Here is a 21,781-nt window from a genome sequence, read left to right as displayed (position 1 = left end):
TCCTATTTTTTTGATCTGTTGTGGTTATGGGAACTGATTTCAAAATAGTAGGGTCTGGCTGGCAAATTTTAATCTTAAAGACAAACACAGCTAAATGGTAATAAATGCCATGCAAAGGAGGGAACGCTCTTTAGTATCACTTATACATTACACTACACATTTCTCTACACCTGCAAACTGCATACAGTCTATGCATATGGTGTAGACGTTTCCAATGCAAACAGTGACCACAAAATGTGCAAGTCAGATTGTCAAGGCTGGGAAATCCCTTGATTTTTATCAAACCACTCACATTGTTTTTACATTAAACCATGGGTCAGAGTTAGGGGACTCTAGGCAACCTAAAACTACTTGGAGCTATAGAGGATAGGTTGCTTGGAGTGCCCCTCAAATATTGAATTATACCATGATACATTTTACCTAGACTGGTGGTGATTCCCAAACCAGTCCTCATGGCCCACCAACAATTCAGGATTTATGTATTTCCCATTTTTATTCCAATGGAGATGCTGACAAAACCTGGACTGTTGCTGGGTCATGAGGACTGCTTTGAGAACCACTGACCTAGACAATACAATAGCAATAGAATAAGCTTGTTCTCACAACAGAATATTTTTTCAGCTGGATAAATCCAGACATAAAGGTAAAATAACTGTACCTTCCACTACTGGAGCAGGGCGTAACATTGATAACTAGGATAGCTTCCTCCACCCCTTCACAACTGAGAAGCTCTGTTTGTTCCTCCAGTTTCATACAATAAGCAAGAGACTGAAGCCATATGTGGGCAGACCCAAGGTGAATAATCTCCACGGGGTCCCAGAATGGATCACTTTCACGGTCTATATTTTGAGATGTTTCCCCATCTAAAAATCGTTGATACAATTCCTCCATTAGAAATTTTCTGTTAATGAACTTGGACTTTGACCATATCCACACCTACATGGAAAGATAATACTGAAAGTGAATTACAATTTATTTCAAAACAATGCTGTCCAATTATGGGTAAAGTTTGTACAGGATCTTCTGGTATTAGTCAAAAGTCTTGGTGCTACAACTGCTCCTGTTTTGAGGTCATCGTAGTGCAGGCATAGGCAACCTTCAGCACTCCAGATGTTTTGGACTACACTTCCCAAGATGCTTTGCCAGCATTATGGGTGTAAGAACATTATGAGGCATGTAGTACACAACATCTGGAGTGCCAAAGGTTGCCTATCCCTGTCCTAGTGGATCATCTCAGGTCAATCCAATGTTTCCCATAGAGAAGGATTTGCTCCACTGGGCCTGTGCGGTATCACAGCAGTCAGCAAACTGGGATACTTATCATAGAGAAGCATTGAATCCATGAGAAGCATTCAATGCATTTAGCAGCATCATGCAGTGCATGATTTCAAACTTCAAATTATTTAAAGAAAGTGTCTATTCTCGGCTCACAATGACTGCAAAATTTTAATGCCAGGGGCATAGCTAGAGCATTTGGCACCCAGGACGGAGCCTGTATTGGGCACCCCTCCTTCCCCCAACTTTAAAATGTAAAAAACACCTGCATTTTTAAAAAATGTTTTCAAGAATATTTTTTGCAATGAAGTCTAATGGGCCCTCTTACACTCTGGCCCCACCCATTCAAAATATAGTGATACAGGTCTCTGATATCCAACCCAAGTTGCCTCTTCTCACCTTAATTACTGTTGCTGGCTGCTGTGGCTGGCAGTGGCTGGCAGCTGCGGCTGGCTAGAAGACAGGCTGGCTTCTGTGGCAGGTTAGCAGGCAGGCTTGCTGTGGCTGGCAGTTTTGGCTGCCTGGCAGGCTTCTTACTTCCCCCAGCCCATTTGAGTATCTCTTTCTCCCCTGTGTGTGTCTCTTTCCCCCAGCCATTATGTGTGTCTGTTTGTTCCCCCAGCATTTGTGTTTGCCTCTTTGTCCCCTCTCTGTGAGTCTCTTTGTCCCCCAGCCCTTCTGTGTGTGTCTGTTTGTCCCCCAAGCCCTTCACTTTGTGCCACTCAGTGTGTCTCTTTGTGCTCCTCCATGTGTCTCCTTCCCCCAAGCCCCGCCATGTGTCTCATTCACCCGCCATGTGTCTCATTCAACCCACAGCCTCTCCATGTTTCTCATTCACCCCTTCATGTGTCTTATTACTCCCGAGTCCCACCATATGTCTCATTCACTCCTCCATGTGTCTCATTAGCCCCCCAGCCTCTCCATGTATCCTATCCCCCAAGCCCTTCCATGTTTCTCATTATCCTCAGCAGCTCCATGTGTCTCATTCATCCCCCTCCCCAGCCTCTCCATGTGTTCCATTCCCCCCGAGCCTCTCCATGTGTCCCATTCCTCCTCCACAGCCTTTTCATGTGTCACATTTCTCTCCTCCCCAGCCACTCCATATGCTACATTCCCTCCCAGCCTCTCCATGTATCCCATTTCCCCCTTCCTAGTCCCCAGCCTCTTCTGTACCTCAAAGCATAGCTGCATTAGACGAGCTCCTGTTCACTGTACCTGGTCTGACAGGAAGCAGTTCTGTGCTCTCTTAGAGCACTTCCTGTCAGACCAGGTAAAGGAACAGAAGCTCCTCTACCGTGGTCTGCCTGCTCGCCATACATTCTGTGTATAGGCAGCACTGGATATTTCTGTTGGCCATTCCAGCTGACACATCATCAATGCAGTTTGTAGCCTTGCACTGAATACACATAAACCAAGCCCTACTAATAAGACCTAATACCACCTACGAATCGCAGTATTAGAAATGAACAACTTTAGTCTCATGGATCTGGTCAGTATAATATCTCAAGCATACCTCATAAGTAATTTTATTCATCACTTTCACCATAATTTCTTTCTGAAGGTCATAGCCCCTGGAATCAGTCAATGCCAAATTTTTCACTTTCAATTCAAATTTCAGATTCTATGCAAGAAAATAAAATTATAAATTACACACACATATACATTTATTTGTGTTATAAGCTTTATATAAGAAACCATGGGAAAATTGAGTAAAAATGTATTGAAGACCAAAATACTTTGCTGGGGCAATCATACTTATCTACTGCATTATAGCAAATTTTCAATCAAACATTTATGTTTTTTTTTTTTTTTATCATAATGTAGACTTTTATGAGAACAGATGATAACTCAATAAGTTTGCCCTTTGGTTAGATTCTGATCAGATCTCAAACATATTTTAGCTTACTTGTGCCATTATAATGGAACCTATGCCTTGATTGATGATTGATTGTGTATATGTATTTTTATGTGAATGTGATGTATGGTTTTAAAGTTATGAAAGTTGTGTAAAAGTATATTTTAAACTGTATGCATAATGGGATTATGTGTCACACTAAGGGGAGGGGATGTGTGGGATGTAACATCTATGTCATTGGTTCTTTTATGCCTCCCCCTGGGTGTGGCCTGTATGTGTGAGTTGGAAATAAAAGCCAGGCTGGATGAGCCAGTCCAGAGTTCCTGTTTAACCCTCAAAATGAAGTGTCGTCTCGTTCTTGGGGGGATTGGATTGTAGGCTGACTGCCAGGAGTGTAAGCGGATTGGATGCTTTTCTTGTTCAGCTGTTCCAGTTCGGAGTGTTATCTTGTATCCAGTTCGGGAGTTTGGTGTTCTGCAGTAGCTGTGCCGGTCTCTCAAAAAGGGGATTATCGCCTAAACGGATTTTATTCCCTTTTATGCTGAAACGGTCCGTTACAATTGGTGGCAAGCGGCGGGATCGTTCCTACAGCCAGAAGGACAGCTACGGACAACACCATTCCGGGATTACAATTGAGGGCAACGCTAGTACCCGTACAGCGACCCTATCTACAAAGGAAATCAGAAAATGGAGGAGAAGTTTCAAGTCAGATTGAACGATTACGTCCCGGAGTCTGGAGCAGTCTCAGAGGAGTACATGTTGATGTACAGAGAGGTGGTCAGAGCCGGGTTGTGGGTCGAAGCCCTAGAGGAAGTACAGTATTCGCGAGGGGATCAGCACCGCAGCAGAAGGCAGCGAATCCTGGCTCGAATGGCAGAGCGGAGGCCCCTCCTGCGAACACAGGCCGAGGAAAAGTGGGTGACTAGACTCGAGATTCTAGTATATGCAGAACGGGCGCTAGACGACGCATACCAGGCGATACAATGGTACGCAGCTCAGTGTGTCCCCGAGATGGCGGAGTATGAGTTCCCAGAAGGCGGAGATTACACTGGCCGTGGCCGATTTTGGGATAATAATGACGATGAGGATTTTGGGAAAATGACCGACTCTCGTTTTTGGGACCTGTACTACAACCGAGAGGACATGCTGGGTCTCCCTAGCGCTATTGACCTCGAGGCAGACCTACAGTATTTGGTTGCCAAGGAATGGAATCTGGAGGGGGATTACCTGCGACTCATCATTGAAGCCTGGGAAGAGACAACCGGTCCTCCTTCCCAACAGCAACCAGCAGTACCCGAGGTAGCAGATCTCCTAGACTGGTCCTGTGAGCAACCCCAGCAGCAAAGTGATATGCCAGGAAGGCAGTGGGAAGGGAAGGGAGAGGAGAGCAGCGTCCTCCCTCCCCAGCGGCAGTGTGTACCCCAGGGAGCTGATGGTGTCGTCCATCCTCCCCAGCGGCAGTGTGTATCCCAGGGAGATGAAGGTGCCGTCCTTCCTCCCCAGCGGCAGTGTGTACCCCAGGGAGCTGATGGTGTCGTCCATCCTCCCCAGCGGCAGTGTGTATCCTAGGGAGATGATGGTGTCGTCTATCCTCCCCAGCGGCAGTGTGTGTCCCAGGGAGCAGAAGGTATCGTCCTTCCTCCCCAGCGGCAGTGTGTACCCCAGGGAGCTGATGGTGTCGTCCGTCCTCCCCAGCGGCAGTGTGTAACCCAGGGAGCCGAAGGTGTCGTCCTTCCTCCCCATCGGCAGTGTGTACCCCAGGGAGCTGATGGTGTCGTCCATCCTCCCCAGCGGCAGTGTGTCCTGCAGGGAGCAGAGACAGTCAGTCTCGCACCCCAGCAGCAGGACAAGAGAATGAAAGGGGAGACAGCTGGTCTCCCTTTCCACCAGCAGAGAGAGTGGCAGGGAGAGGAGCCTGCTAACCCCTCTCCCCAGCGGCAGTTCACCGTCCAGAGAGAGGAGCTTATTACACCCTCTCTCCAGCGGCAGCCTAACCCACCCAGGGGAGATGTTAAGCCCCACAACTGTGCAGATGGGACCGTAGTCTCTGCACTTACAGCACAAGGGGTAGGGACGGTCGGTCCTGTCCCCCAGCCACAGAGCGATATATCCAAAGTGGAGACAGTCAATCTCCAGCAACCAGGCTCCAACCAGGCTACTCCCGTGGTAGTGCTGGCAACAGGACAGAGTACCGCTGGTCTCTGCCCCCTCAGCAACCCACCAAGGCAGCCTACCAGTCCCCCACACAGCCGTGGTGCGGCACCTGAACCTGGACAAGTTTCTCCCTCACCCAGGTGTAGTAACTGTTTATTGTGGGTGGGCTGCTCTGCGGTTTCTGTTTTGTGGGTGGGTTGCTGGACTAACCAGGGCACTGACCGGCAGGAGGTCAGGTACCCTGTTAGTCTAATTGGTAAAGGGGAGAATTGTGGCGAAACCAACTTCACCACTGTGAACTGGAGAAGCCTGGTTGCCCGCCTGCTGCCTTTGGACTATGGACCAGACTTTATGGGAATGTGATACCCCAGATAGCTATACCATGGAGCCTATTCATATAATGAAAGACTATGGGAAAGACTTTAGCTCCATGGCAATTGTACTGTGTGAATAGGATCTGCGCGCTATTCGGTAGTTTTGTGCGCTCAGATCCCAGCTACCTGGGGATATGTGAAATGTCTGTGTGTTATGGATAAAAAGTAACGTTCTGTATTTTAAAGTGTTTTATGTCTTTCTGTGACCATGTGGTTAATGGAGTCTGCTTCTAGCCCTGGGTAATTGGATTACTTTCCTCTTTGTCTCCAGGATAGAGGCCTATGTAAAACCTTTCTAAATTGGTTTTCCATGCGGCTAGTAAGGGACAAAAGATACTTTTAGTAACTTTTGAACCCCTGGTCTGATTCATGCCATTTTTTAATATGTTGTTCCCCTGAATGGATTGATTGTGGATATGTATTTTTATGTGAATGTGATGTATGGTTTTAAAGTTATGAAAGTTGTGTAAAAGTATATTTTAAACTGTATGCATAATGGGATTATGTGTCACACTAAGGGGAGGGGATGTGTGGGATGTAACATCTATGTCATTGGTTCTTTTATGCCTCCCCCTGGGTGTGGCCTGTATGTGTGAGTTGGAAATAAAAGCCAGGCTGGATGAGCCAGTCCAGAGTTCCTGTTTAACCCTCAAAATGAAGTGTCGTCTCGTTCTTGGGGGGGATTGGATTGTAGGCCGACTGCCAGGAGTGTAAGCGGATTGGATGCTTTTCTTGTTCAGCTGTTCCAGTTCGGAGTGTTATCTTGTATCCAGTTCGGGAGTTTGGTGTTCTGCAGTAGCTGTGCCGGTCTCTCAAAAAGGGGATTATCGCCTAAACGGATTTTATTCCCTTTTATGCTGAAACGGTCCGTTACAGATGGGAAGCGTAAACCGGAGTGGAGATTTCATCCAGATATGTCATCGTCTAAGAGTGAAATATGTACGGATCCAATGGTGATTGGGGCCTGTAAACCACGAATAATCCTCACGTGCTGTAGTGAGAGAGTGAAATAATCCGATTACCCGTAGTACGATCCTGTTCCATGCCCGACTTGTCAAAATCTGTGTAGGGGTTCCTGGCCTACACGCTACCTACAAGATAGGGTATAATATAGTGAGGCCCCTAGGTCCCTGTACCCTTGACTGTCCGGGCACGTATCTACCAGAGTAGGCCCTAGGTCAAGAGACCCAGGACTGTGTGTTCGATAACCGAAGTCAATGTCTCCTTGTAGAGGGATACCTCCCTTCTTGGCATGGAGACCTGCGAACACATAGCGTTCTCCAATACGCAGGCAAGGCGTAAAGTCCCTTCGCTCACGACAGGTGACTCCAGAGAGATATAATACAAAAAACAAGGGTCTAGCTTGAACCATCCGAATCATGTGTTGTCCCGTTTGAGAATTTTGGCAGCCCTATCTGAGTCTTCTACACATCCTGAGCCGTATTCCAGTGGTAGGTTGCGACCAGACTTTGACGTCCGTGTAGGAGTCGGGGAACACCAGGTTCCACCATAGAGTCTCGTAGGTTTCCTTGATGGTAGTTGAAAAGTAGGTAAGCGAGAACCCAAACCAAGACGACTCCCATGAGGGATATGGAGTATAGACAGTGGGTCCTCCATCTCCGAACCATGTTCCCCAGATATGTGCTCAGATGAATAGGGGCATTCCTGTCATCTTATCCCAGGATTGTAATGACCCGGGAACTCAAGTCAACCAGGGTTTCCGGTCTTTCTATGCGTACGGTGTACCCGCAGACCTGGTAGTGGGCCTTCCCTATTCTTGTTACCCTAGCAAGGCAGTGCCCGTTTGCTCCATGAAGGTCTCAGTATCTCATGTAATTTTGATATGGGAAAAACTGTCTGCGCAGTTTGTTCGCAATGGTCCGGTTATCTAAAACAGAATGCAATTGTCCGTTTTATATAGCGCAGAATATCCCAAACCTGCACTCTTGTAACACCTGAGGCTTATCCGATAGCCGCACAGTCTCCAGGATTGTGTGTAAATAAGCGTGAGTCTCCCCCGTTATACCCCTGTGAGTATTTCTTGCGTGTGGTACAGTGGTCCAGATCCAGTAGATCCATTACAGGAGGAGAAATAAAGGGGTCCAGTCTAAATATGTTTATCCTGCCTGAACAGGCAGCCCTCTATAACGAAGTCGGTAGCACGGTCGTTAGGTTTAATTGAATAAAGGGGTTGTTGTCCTGTACAGGTACAAGCCTGTGTGATGAACAAATGGACGGCACCGTAGTGCGTTGAGTGTATGAGAGAGCTGCGCTCTCTAATAATGTGACCGAATTCCGTGTCAGCGTTCGACTGATAGTCTGAGCGGGCCGCACCCGTTAACAACCAAATAATAGCGCCTACATCCATGACCGGTTCTCTCTACGAGAATGTGTCACTCAAAACATGTCTTCTGTATCCAGCACAATATCGGGCTGAGGTTAAGGGAGGGCCGCGCCCTCAGATAACAAATCAGTGTCCGGTTCCGTATAGGAGAGGGGTTCGCTCTCTGTTTGTGAAAATAAAATATCATTTTCGGGTTGAGGTGATGGAGGGCTGCACCCTCCTGTAATCCAAACTAGAGTTCCATAGAGACTCAGGGTTACCCACTGCAGGGATACACCATTTACTAATATCAGTATAAGACTGAGATCCTGAGGTGGGTCTCTCTCTGACCACGAGACCTCTCTCTGTATCGCTCCCCTGAGATGGAATCAACTGTTAATAAACCAGACCGATGGAAGATGAAATAGTATACAACCTCAGGCCGTGTCCATCCTTAATAATAGAAAGGGATGGTGAGAAAATTCTAAACGGGAACAATGATGGAAACTACCAACTGACCGCCCGGATCCCGTGCACACGCGCGGGGTCCAGGATGACCGTCGGTAGCCTGAGGAAAGCTGGACACGTTCTCCGCAATCCACGAGAGCCCGGGAGGTCGGAGGAGGTCAAGTCAGGCCTCTCGACGACCCGAGCGATAGGACAATTGGAAGGCTTGAAAACCAAGAAACGCCGAACAATGTAGATGGTAAATACATACCCCGGGGAGAAGTTAAATAGTAGATCGGAATAGCAAGCCAAGTAAACCCAACCGTAAGGGTCAGGAGCTGAACCTGACGTAGGACCAACTATCAATACTTAAGATGGATACCGGGAAGGCAGCTAAATGGTTAGTTGCTGAAGGCAAGGCAACTGTGCTCCCCTGTTGGCGTTTGAGCACTGGTCCCTGCTTGTGCGAAATTCTCTTTGGAGATGTGCCGCCGCCTGGTAGGTGTAAACCGAGGTGGCGCGCCCAGGGATCCTCATAAAAAAACCTTGCCCCTTCCAATCATATTGAGATGCCCGTATACTGGTGTCCTCTTGGTCAGTAAGGCAGCAGTGCTTGCCTGGACACCCACCTATGTCCATGTCAATAGAGGGTACTGGGCTTTTCTCAGTGATTTCCTCCCAGGCCTGCGGCCAAAAGGGGTTTCGGGCCCAGATAGTTCAGGTCGACCAAAGGGTCCAGATAGGGCAGGCCAGTCAGAAGGGCATAGGTATAGTAGGTCAGTCAGAAGGGCATAGTGAGGCACAGACATAGCAGGCCAATCAATTGGGCACAGACATAGCAGGCCAATCAATTGGGCACAGACATAGCAGGCCAATCAATGGGGCACAGACATAGTAGGCCGATCAATGGGGCACAGACATAGCAGGCCGATCAATGGGGCACAGACATAGCAGGCCGATCAATGGGGCACAGACATAGCAGGCCGAACCTGGGTTGTGTCTAAATGAGCAATAAGGGATCCCTGTATATGGGCAGATTACCTTAAATATTTGTCACTCATCAGGGTACCCTGTGACATAGGGTCCCCAGATACCAACCCGTTTAGACAGTGTAATACTGTGTTAATGACATAACTGGGACTAGTAGTCCCTAAATGCCCAGCGGGCAAATAGTGGTATCCGAGTTGTATAGGGTATAAGCTGAAAATGTTCCAGTGATAATAGTGTCCATTAAAACATGATATACTGAGTGATACGTTTTTTAACTGAGAATAGTTTATGCACATGAGCATGCAGACCAGAGATTTCTTCATCAAAATTATGCATCATCAGCATGCCATCCGAAGGTTATTGTACCCATGGTATCTTTTCAGGAAGAGGGTAAAAGAATAGCCAATTCAATGAACCTTCTTATTGAGCTTGGAAGGGACCACCTTCCTATTCTACAAATCACAGAATCTGATGGGATTGAATCAGTGTCAGCATAGACTGGTCTCCCATACCAGTTTGAGCCAGGTCTGCTTAGCTTTGTATATTTGCCATGGACAGAGACTATCATGCTAGAGTAGTCTCCTCTCTGACTCCAGAGATGGATCAGACACATATCTACTGATGTATAAGCATATGCACCAAAGAACTCTGGATTAATAGTGCAATATGCAAGTTATCACCTATTTGTTTTCAAACAAAAAAACAACTGGTTAGCAGAACCTAAAACCTGCTTATCCCTGAGCTTACTGGCAGACTGGCTCTGCATGCTTAATGTTACAGAGCCAGAATGCCAGCGAGGGTAAAACACTTGCGGTCCGACCACCGCATCTGGAGGAGGGGCTGCGAGCAGGTGTGCCCTCCTCTTGCCGGTCGGCTGCACGCGGCTCCATGAAGAAACCGGCCGCGGCGAGGTGGCCAGGTGTGTGTGCTGGCCCGGCCGCCGGGTACTCGCGTTTCCGAGGAGGCAGCCAAAACGGCTAGCTCCTGCCTCCCCGAGTGGAGCGCTTGTAGCCCGCGGGGGGCTAATAGAAGGGCGCTAGGGAGTGGAGGGGGGGCAGGGGGGGAAGAGGCAACTGAAAGAAACCCCCCCCGGAAAAAACCCCCATGAACAGAAAACATCCCCAAGCAACCGGGGAAGCAAAGGTTAAAAACGGTCAGTAATCCCAAAGCAAATAATATATAAAGACATACAATATATAATTAATAATAAATAAATGAAGCGAAAAATAAAGGATATAACTAAATACCATAACCATAAAATATATATATAATACATATAATATGATATCAAATAATATTAATGTAACTAACTATAACATATATATATATATATATATATATAATATAATATAATATATAACTAATAAATAAATAATCTGAAGTGAAATATAATAGATATAACTAAATAGCAGGAACATAAAATATATATATACAAAAATATAATATATAAATATATAACATGGTAACTGAATATAATCAATATAAATCATAAATAAATCATAATAAATCCCAAAGCCACCCACTATAAGCAGGAGGCAGTGGTACTCTGACCTGTACTGACTGCAGAGCAGCAAAGAAAGAGGAAATTATGCATGGGGAAGGGAGTTTTATAGTACCTAACTTTTTTCTGATTGGTTGTTTTTCTGTGCTGCTGTGGAGTTCTAGTAAAGAGAGACTAAAGCAAATACGAAGCCTCCTGTCATGTTATAAAATTTGATCACCGTGTTCACCAAAAATACACAAGAGTTAAAACCACTTCTAGAGTAGTTTTCTATCATTCTGTTAAATTCCCATGAAGTAAATACTTTTTCTGTGTGCAACATCTCAGTGTATTTGTGCTGAAACCATGAGGTTACATGAGAGACTGCAACTATTGACTGGGTAGAACATATAACTTCACTCATCGGCCCTAACATGTAAATAGTTGGTGACAATTTTGCATTTAAATCGGTTCTGTCACTGTCATAGTTTTATTAGTTTTCCCCATTGTTTGCTGACACTGCCGCTAAGACTATTATAAAGTGGCCAGGTATGTTCATTTTTAACACTTATTAAAAAATAAGAAATTTTATTTCTTTATACTAAATATATATTTTTTTCGTTATAATTTACATGTTAGACCAGTGGTAGGTACTAGAGAACACTTCGGCGCTAGAGATGTTGTAGAATACATCTCCCTTGATACTTTGCCAGCATTATGGTTATAGTAGTATAATGGGAAATGTTGTCCACAACATCTGGAGTGCCAAAGGTTGCCTACCCCCGCTATAGACCTTACAAAGTATTAACAAATATAGTCTTAAATATAGTCTTACGATACACTATAGATTACCTTTTTAAATTCATCACTCATCTGATTGGCTTCAGCGACCAATGGCATCAGTTTTATGTAGTCATGGAAGACAGCAAGCACACTTGGGTCTGGCTTTCCATTTTTATTATGTGAAGCTCCTACGGTGGCAAAAAAGAACAAATTTAAATCCCAACATACAAAGAAATATATACTGTTACAGACCACCTGGTCACCATGCGATAGTACATGACTCCCAGCCACCAGCTTCCCCTAAAGGAACTATATTCATAGGACTGAACTCTCTCCCCACTGTGCTTCCATGCTAGGAGAGCCTAACCACATACACTGAGAATCCCTGGGACCATCGAGAGGCACTCACAATCACAGCATGCTCGACTGGGAGCTGCCAAAAAATCTCCTGGAACTGCAGATTGGATAGATTGGAGGTCTGTTCAAACTTTATTCATGTGGCTCTCAACACCAGTACCATCAAACATAACGCTAATTAGAGTGGTAATTGAGGAGGTAGCCAGGCATCCAAAGACACCTGGGATTTGAGGGAGCTCCATGTACCGAGTTCGCAAACAGTCATCAGTTGTGACCGGGATTTTCCACCCAGCGCTCTGGAACTCTGCGCAAGATTGGAGGATGCTTGTGGCCGGTCAAACTTCTTCTTGGGATTATTCAGGCCAGACAGCTCAAACCTGTGCACTTTTGGTACTGAGTACACTCCTAGGGAATAGCTTTCCAGGAGTGACACATGGCGGGGAAAGTATTGTTTTAGGGGAAATGATTAAGCGCCCAGGTGTCTGATTATAAAGTTATCTTGTTATGTCCCAGACACCAGGGTGCCAGGGTTGCCAAATATGCTGCACAATGCTTTGTTCTTTTGATGATTCCCTGCTGGGGACCTCTGTATAAAAAGTGACTGTTGCTCGGTGATAGTCCGCATGTCTAGGAGAGGAGCGCCACATATATATACACATATATACAAGAATCCCATATAAATTTAAAAACCACCTGCTTTATATGTTTTAAATGTTTTCTATATTTGATATATTCCATTTATATTCAGAGTATGTTTTCATTTATTTTCGTTTAAGCAGCTATTTCCTGATTGCGAAGACATCATTTCAGATGGCCTGGAGCACACTACTCTTTTGTTATTTATTTAAATGAATATTTTAGGTGCAGGTCTGCTCTGTGAAATGGTACTTAACACTTTCTACAACAAAAATGAAGAAAAATGTATCCTATTTACACAGAATGATTTTTAAACAAATGCATTTTCGTTTAAAGGGACACTCAAGACCCCCTAAAGCAATCTATTTTGCTGAAATGTGTGAAGAGTGTGCCACAAAAAGTGCAAATTGCAATAGAAATGGAAACCTTGTTATGCCACCTTGGCCTTCATGCAGACAGCAAGTCCTGTTACTTCCTGGTTTGGTTAGCTCAGTGGAGCTAAACTCAAGAGGTAGCAATTGCCAGAGCACCTGCCTTACAAAGACTTCTCATTGAGCTGTATTGCTGCAAGATTTGTAAGTGGCTTCTAGATATAACAGCAATGAAAAATGCTTAATTAAATGCAGGCATGTTTTTATTGGGCTATATCTACTAAACATTGAATTTTTTTAATTTTTTTTTTACATTTGGGCAGTGGAGTATCTCTTTACAGACACTTTATTGTGAGTTTTATTGATGTACCATACAGTGTGTTTTACACCAACAATAAAGAGCTCTTAGAAAAGTGGAACATTATGATAGAAAAGAGGGACAGAGGGGTTTCTAAATTCCTATTGGGAGGTATGTGCATTATATATACAAGATTATTCACTAAAGCGAGAATTGCTGGGAATTTAAAGTGAATTTCAAAAGTAAGTCCAAAACAGTCAAAGCGAACAAAAAGAGAATGTTTCTAATTTGACTTAAATTTAAAAATTACATTAAAATTAAAACCCTGATAATATATTAAACTTGGAGGTAAACTCTGGCCAGAGGTGTCCTTTTTTAAAGTTTTTTTTTAAAAATTCTTTATTTTTGACTCAGGTCATAGCTGCAGCGATATATATCATTACATTAGATAGACATGTGCAGTACATCAAACATACATCAAAGGGAACAACTGGCAGGGTGTCCATCATATTTGGGTCTAGGGCCATGAGCTGAGGGAATTTATTTTTGGGTAGTGGGTGTTTAGTGAGCCCAGTATGCCTAGGTGTGTGGCCATATCTCTGGTTGGATAGCTGGTGCTGTAGTGCATTAAGGCAAGAGTTACCTTCAGAAATGAGTTGGCTGTCGAGTCATGGCCAGGTGGAGAGCGTGACATGTGCGGTATGGGCATTCTAATGTTGCGCTCCTGGGGGGAAGAGGAGGGTGGGAGAGGGGGAGGGACTACGAGGGTGGGAGAGGGGGAGGGACTACATGTGTGTGACATAGACGGGTGGTGGCTCGCTTGGGCTAATATTTGGTGGGTTGCATATTGTCCGCCATAGTGTCTCTGGGAAGAGGTGCTCTGCCTGCTCCTTTTGGCTGGCACATGCGGTTAGAAGGCTGGCTTGAGGTGAGTTCTGGTCTCCCTCCGGTAGTGCCTGCTGTGGGATCTTCTTCTCTGGCCCGTCATGGGGTGTATGGGGGTTCCTGTGCCGTGGGCCATACCTCTGGCTTGTTTGGTACCACAGGGGACAGGTCGTCCTGTCACAGTCCCAGGGATGGCAGGAGGTCCATGGCACCTTGCATGTCTTGGATCTTGTATGATATATTTCCGTGGTTGATGAGGAGTGCCTGAGGACATCTCCATTGGTAGGTTATGTAGTGCAACCGCAGGAGAGCTGTAAAGGGTTTCATTGTGCGGCGCCATCCAGCAATGGGCCCTGAGAGATCTGCGTGGAACGAGAGCTGCATGCTTTCAAACACAAGTGGAGTTTGATTTCTTGTCGCTTGTAGCACCGCTGCTCTGTCTCTGTGGTTCTGGAAGCGTATCAGGAGGTCTCTGGGCGCCGTAGTCGGTGCTTTGGCGGGTCTGGGGAGGTGAAATATCCCTCCCAGGACCGCTTGTTTGGCCTGTGTAGGGGGCAGGAGGGCCGACATCAGTCGCCTGACAAAATGCTACCACCGACATCAGTCGCTCTGACTCCTGTATCTCCTCTCCGATTCCCTTGATCTTGAGGTTCAGGCTTTGTTGTTGGTCTTCCAGCTCTGCAAAACGCTGTTCTATATTGCGATTTTGCTGTTGCAGTTCGTGTACAGCTTATTGCAGCTGTGTTGTGTCCTGCTTATTCCGGCGGGAGTTTTCTTCCACTGTGCTCAGGCGGCCTGTCAGGCCCTGCAGGTCTGTGCAGATCCGGGCCATGTCAGCCTGTATGGTAAGCTGAAGCCCCGATAGCAGCTCTTTCATCACCCCTCTGGTCACTGGGGACATATCTGCTTGTGGGTGAGTCGGGAGAGGGGCCAGTGTGGCTGGTGGATGATGTGTTTCTGCCCCGCTAGTGAAGTCATCTGAAATGTCTGAGCAGTCGGTTATGTTGGCGCCCATGTTACTGCAGGCCACCCTCCAGAGGTCTCCGATTATTCCACCCTCTTTGGGGTTTGTCAGACTTGGGTTTTTTTGTTTTCCGACCCATCTCTTTCTCTGTCATTGGTGGTGCCGTTTGGTACCTTTTGTGGGAGATTTAGGTCACGTTAGAGGGTCCAATGTGGATGTTTGTCACAGAGCTTCGGTTACATGCGGCCATTCAGGTTAGTAGCTTGGCTCCGCCCCCCCAGATGTGTCCTTTTAAATGATGGCAATGTCACAATTATTTGTAATGGTAATGCTAACTAATGTTTAGTGATGTGATGTATTGTAGACCCTGTATATTGTAGAGTAAAGGATCACTATTACCATGGTAATATTTTGTTATGGAAAAATGTAAAAAAAATTCTACATATAATGTACTGTGAGATCATACATACCTAGTTTGTCTACACTAAATCCCTCAGCTGCTGCCAGTTCTGACTGAAAAAAGTCATAATCAAACTTGCTTATATCCTCAGCACCACGCTCAACTGGAAATCCAATATAAAGGTAACCACTGTTTGATCCAAGGATAAGACGGTCCTGGACAATCAAAATAAAATATACAGGTTATATATACAGGCAGATCGGAAATTCCGATGAACAAACTGTCCATCTGCACTGCATTTAAGTTTCTATCTACATCTTAGTGTATTTGTGCTGAAACCATGAGGTTACTCGAGAGAAATGCTTGTAATCTTTCATTTAGAAGATATTTCTGGCCCTCACTGGCAGAGCTATCTTTAATATCGTGCAAATGGAATGGCTGCTCAGGGCCCTGTATCTCCACAGGGGCCCATAGCAGCTATTCTTTGTGTCAAATGAGTTTATTTCTATTTTAACAATTTCTGCCTCTAAATATCTGGCTCTGCATGTTCTGAGATACTCCTATGGCCATGCTGACAGACAGACAGGCTGGCAGGAAGAGAAACATTATACTGGCTGCGTGACTGAGGAAGAGATGATGGAAGACGTCACCTATCATCATGTAACAAAATTAGCTCAAAACTAGACTATAGACATAGTGTCAAAAATTGTGAGACGGTCACAGAGGAGGAGTAATCCTATGCAGATGGAAAAACTCTTATATATAAGAAGCCCCAAATATCTCAATTTGGAGTATAGATATTGTGAGAAACTCTCCTTCCCACTATAGTCCCACTATGGTCCAGGTCTGGGACACCGTTTGGGAGTTACCCTGCCCAGCCACCATTAGTTGCTTTTCCCAGGTGCCTCTGGTTCGGCACTTTTCCTTCATGCGAATAGAACCGAACGCTAGCTCTCAGGTGGCCATTCGCATGAACCAAACCCACGAATAGTCCCAGCAGTACTTAGCCGCAACTGCTATGGAACTAATTTCGGCATGAGGACTTCGTGGGTTCCCAGTCACCTCAGCGGGACTAAGCTTAATGTTATGGAACTGTTTTCGGCATGAGGTGACTGTGAGGTTCCCGGACAACCTGATTTGCGGTTTTGAACCACTTTGAAATCTGCCAGGAGAGCGCTCTTTTGAGGGAAGGTGCCTGAGACTTCGGGGAACAAACACTACATAAGGACACCCCATATTGAAGCTGCAGTAGCTCCCGAAAGTTGACCGTCAAAAGCACCAAACGCCCTGGAACTATTTTGGGTACAGGACCACCTGTGCGGCTGGTCAGAACTTTAACACAGTGGCCTTTTCCCTACACTGCATAAATCTGAGTGCTATTTGGAGAACCTGGGCGCTCAGATCAGGGCTATTTAAAGATGTATTATTTGTGGGGTTATTTTATGTTTTTATTATGTCTTGGGGTATTATATATGTTTTATTTTTGTATTTGGCTCTCTTTTGCTGGGAGATAATTAGCTTACCGGTCTTTAACACCGGTAAGATTCCTGGGAGGGGCTTGAGCTGAATACAATGGAGACCCCCTGCTGGGGTCTGTGCATAAAAGGCAGAGTTTGGTTAATTAAAATCAGTTGTACTCCCAGAACTATGTGTCTTATAGTTACTGGGAGGGGAAGGGCTATAATCACTGCTCAGCACCTTGTTGCAGCGCGTGGAGGATTCGGCAGGGAAAGTCCTTGTATGGACTAGAGCTCCCAGGACTGTGTGTCTTCCAGTCCCTGGGAGGAAATAGAGCTAGCCCCCTATCCTGTTCCAGGACAAAGAGGCTCTAGGAAGACCCCAGTAAAGCCACGGCGGCTGGGGCAGAAGCGCTGAGGTTTTCCCCTGTTCCACCAAGTAAGCAGTCCTTGGCGGAGGTACCCAGGGTACAGGAAGCTCCTCTGCAGATATAGAAATTCAATATGCTTCCACTGTAGATAGAGGTTAAAGTGTAGATATAAGGGAGAACATGAGACTAAAAAGAGGTTGTTAGCTGTATATGTAGCCTATGGTTTACTGAATATTCAAAGCAAATGTCATATTCAGAAAGTACACTGAAGCTAGGGTATTAAAAAGCACTTCAAATAAACGTGCCACATAAACACATAAACACTAGTAAGGGGCTACCAAAATTATAACTTTAAGAGAAGCCAATATGATAGCCGAGATAACCTTGAACGTCCAAAAAAAAAAGAATGAGAACCATTAAAATCCATGATATTGTATAATAACATCTACAAATATGTAGTGAACAGTGGCGTACATACCACGGTCGCAGGGGTCGCAGCTGCGACCGTGCCCGTCATTCCAGGGGGCCCTGCGGACCCCTTGCGACCGGGTACCAGCCTCCACGTTTTGCAGCCCTGGCCCACGTGGCAAAACGCCAGGGTCGACGTTCAAGGGGTCCATTGAGTGGCCCATGCTGTCAGGGCCACCCGATGGAGATGGATTTTCAGGGGGCCCGGTCAGCGCTGGGCGCTTTAATGGCACGACTGGGCCCCCTGTGATGACATCACTGCTGGGAGGAAGTGACTACCCGGTCACTCCTCCCAGCATGCACAGAGCCCGCATGGGAGGAAGGAGGAGAGAGTCAGAGTGGAAACTCTGACTCCCATCAGGCTAAGCCCCCACTGGACTCCAGGGAAAGTCACAAAAGGTAGGAAACAGGAAACATTTTGTATATGTGTGTGTCTCTGTATGTGTGTGTATATCTGTGTCTCTGTATGTGTGTGTCTGTGTCTCTGTATGTATGTGTGTATATATGTGTCTGTATGTGTGTGTGTCTCTGTATGTATGTGTGTGTGTCTCTGTATGTATGCCTGTATATGTGTCTGTGTGTATGTGTCTGTATGTGTGTGTGTCTGTCGGGGGGGGGGTGTATGTGTGTGTGTCTGTATGTATGTGTTCTCTGTATGTGTGTGTGTGTCTGTGCATATGTGTCTCTGTATATGTGTCTGTGTGTATGTCTGTCGTCTGTGTGTATGTTGGTGTCTGTATGTATGCATGTGTGTGTGTGTGTATGTATGTGTCTGTCGGGGGTGTGTGTCTGTCTGTCTGTGTGTATATGTCTGTGTGTGTCTGTATGTATGTGTCGGGGGGGGGCACGGATCGGGGGAAAAAGGAGAGGGTGCCCACGGATCAGTTTTGCCCCGGGGCCCCATGGATTGTGTGTACGTCACTGGTAATGAATTAACTGAATGGACATAGAGTAAATCCTCAATAAATGGAATCCATGGAGAAAGATTCCTTATACAAGTATTATGGAGGGAAAATATAAGTCGCTATGAACTAACTATCATTTGAAAGTCCCCTCCCACCAAAGTGCTTCAAAGGCAGTCTCCAACTATCAGACTCCATACATAAACATAGAGAAGTTTTAAAGCATGTTAAAGATCGGCCTTTTCTAGTTCCCCAGTAAGAGCAAGGAAGGTGTCCACTTTGGCATCAGGGCTAGACTTCTCTTGTTAAGCACCTAAAGCTTTTTTTAAATGTAAACATGAAAGTGGTTTACTTGCCAGAATACCTGCAACACTGACGAGGCTGGTAAAATTTGTAGGAACAAAGTGTGCTTCATGGTTATTAAACGAGCGATGAATTTGTGAACCAAAGCAGAAACTTTATTTTGGTTTCTGTAAGGATTTTTCCATTGCCAAAACGTTCTTTAACCCCTTAAGGACACATGACATGTGTGACATGTCATGATTCCCTTTTATTAAAGAAGTTTGGTCCTTAAGGGGTTAAGTTAATCTACAAAATCTGTTCCCTTTGTTGCTTACCAAATGCTGCAGCTTGGCGTTCATAACAATGGCCACGCTGTTAACGATGACTTTGGCTTTACCAAATGGTTTAACTATCACTTTATTGTCACTGTTTATAAAAGAAGCGTGTCTGGGCAAAATCCTGAAAGAAAGTAAACGACAAGCATTCAACTTTACTGGTATTTAGAAACTGTTTGAATGCTACCTGCAATAATGTGTATTATATATAAAAACACACATTATTTCCTCGCTCCGGCATACATTGGTGGTCCAGTGGGCTATGCTGCAAGGTTACACCTTCAACTGAGTACAAGCCACCTGGAATACTCCCGTCTGGTCTGTGACCAAGAGGTACCATTGGCAGTGGTCTGCACTTAACCTGATGTGCAGTCCTGTACAGTAAACAGCACAGGGACAGATCGGTAGATCTCCCCACTGACCCGTTCAGCCTCAGGGTCGCTCAGTTGTGCTGCATCTATCAGAAAAGCACTGGCACTGCTGTCAGGGTAGCAATAATGTGCTAGCCATGCATACCTGAAAAACAATACATTTAAACATTACTTTCCAGGACAACCAACATACTCAGATTCTGACTAAAGGATCACTATATGGTCAGGAACACAAACATGTATTCCTGACCCTATAGTATTAACACCACCATCTAGCCTCCCTGGGCCCCTCATGCCTCCATAAATATAGTAAAAATCTTACTGTATTTAAGCCTGAAGCTGTAAATCTGCATGCTGTTAGAATCAGAAAAACAAGCAGTCTGCTGACATGTGGTAGCCTGATCCAATCACAATGCTTCCCTATAGGATTGGCTGAGACTGACAAAGAGGCAGATCAGGGACAGAGCCATCATAATTCAAACATAGCCCTGGCCAATCAGCATCTCCTCATAGAAATTAATTGAATCAATGAATCTCTATGAGGAAAGTTCAGTGTCTGGATGCAGAGGGAGGAGATACTGAATCACAGGATGCTGTGCACAGTGCTGCCCCGTGCTCTGCTGACAGCAGATCTGAGTGGATGGAGGCATATTAAGCCTCCATCAACTCCGAAGTTCCTCTGGTTCACTCTGAGTGACTGCAACTGGAGGTGTTCCTAGCTTTCAATGTAAACACTGTATTTTCTCAGAAAATACAGTGTTTACATGAGAAAGGCTGCAGGGAGCTATAGTTCTCAACAACCTCATTAAGCTGAAGGTTCTGAACAACCTCATTAAGCTGAAGTTGTTCAGGTGACTATAGTGTCCCTTAAGAAACTATATATGTAACCATTTGTTATATATATATATATATAAAGATTTGTTAGCTCCTTAGTTTCAAAACAAATACACACATGACTAACAGGGTTATTCACTAACGTGAGAATTCAAAGTGAATTTTACATTTCAGGCCAGAGTAGCTAAGATGGTAGCATAACTGAATTAAAGTATTTTTTTCTCCTGAATCTGATAATTTTCGGTGCCCTGAAAAGTAATTTTTAGATGTATTGTTTGTTTCAGTATGCATAGATAGCACGATATTTCATGAGAACAGAAATGAAAATTTAAGTTATGCAGAAAAACTGAAAAAAAATAATTTCAAATTAATGAAGTTGCCAATAAGAGAACAGTGTTACAGTGTTGTAAATAATATTCCTGGATATGTAATATATTGGTATATATATTTATATGTTATCATAGTATATGTATAAAACAAAGGGATACTCTAAGCACCAGGGGCATGATCTATACACCAATACCACTCCATTGAGCTAAAGTTGTTTTGGTGCTGATATCCCTTCTTATTTGCCAGCCATGCAGTTACTGGTAAACCAAATGTGCAAAGAAAGGTAAAAAGCTTTAAAAAATAAAGTTTAAATCAACTAAAAGGCCTGCGTACTATCCCAGGGTTATAGTAAGTAACAGCTATTACAGCACTTTGTTTTACATGGTGTTTGGATTAATGTATATCTTGTATTTTGGTATAGAGACTTTGCTGCCATCGTGAGTATATTTTAGAAGGGGGTTTTTTTTGCCCCTTGTTGTGTTTTTTTACTTGCCTTTTAGGTTTCCATTATAAGTTGAAATGTTAGCTTTCTTAAAGGAATACTTATGGAACTGAGAATCCTAGTGACCATTTGAGGGTAACACATCTATAGTGCGTCATTTCAGTTCCTGGGATATATTTCAGGGTCCTACAGAAAGGGAAATCTGTGATCCATGATTATACGCCACCTCAGGAATGAGTGAAACCCCCAGGGTCTGAAAAGACCCTGGTGAAGTCTCCCAGCATGTCCCTCTGCCCAGTGATTGATGCAGGGCTTTGCAAGCTGCCCAGAATGGATCACAGTGTGCAGGAGCTGCAGCATGAGAGGGAGATCTCCCTTTCATGCTACAAAAAAAACC

General features: G+C 45.0%; 2 protein-coding genes across 2 annotated transcripts in view; both read right to left on the bottom strand.

The window, feature by feature from the left end:
- The window catches only part of CAPN9 (calpain 9), a 200,947-nt gene that overhangs the window by 30,551 nt on the left and 148,615 nt on the right, over positions 1-21,781 (bottom strand). The gene's annotated exons all lie outside the window — the stretch shown is intronic.
- Positions 1-21,781, bottom strand: part of LOC134586269 (kinesin-like protein KIF28) — a 117,787-nt gene that overhangs the window by 27,905 nt on the left and 68,101 nt on the right. Inside the window, exons 13-17 of the mRNA XM_063441756.1 lie at positions 19,408-19,531; positions 15,663-15,807; positions 11,751-11,869; positions 2,789-2,896; positions 659-936 (exon numbers count right to left, since the gene is read on the bottom strand). Of these exons, the coding sequence (XP_063297826.1) occupies positions 659-936; positions 2,789-2,896; positions 11,751-11,869; positions 15,663-15,807; positions 19,408-19,531 (774 nt within the window). The remainder of the gene's footprint in view (positions 1-658; positions 937-2,788; positions 2,897-11,750; positions 11,870-15,662; positions 15,808-19,407; positions 19,532-21,781) is intronic.

This window comes from Pelobates fuscus, chromosome 2, assembly GCF_036172605.1.
Source record: "Pelobates fuscus isolate aPelFus1 chromosome 2, aPelFus1.pri, whole genome shotgun sequence".
NCBI classification, from domain to species: Eukaryota; Metazoa; Chordata; class Amphibia; order Anura; family Pelobatidae; genus Pelobates; species Pelobates fuscus.
This window is presented reverse-complemented; position numbering and strand designations above follow the sequence as displayed.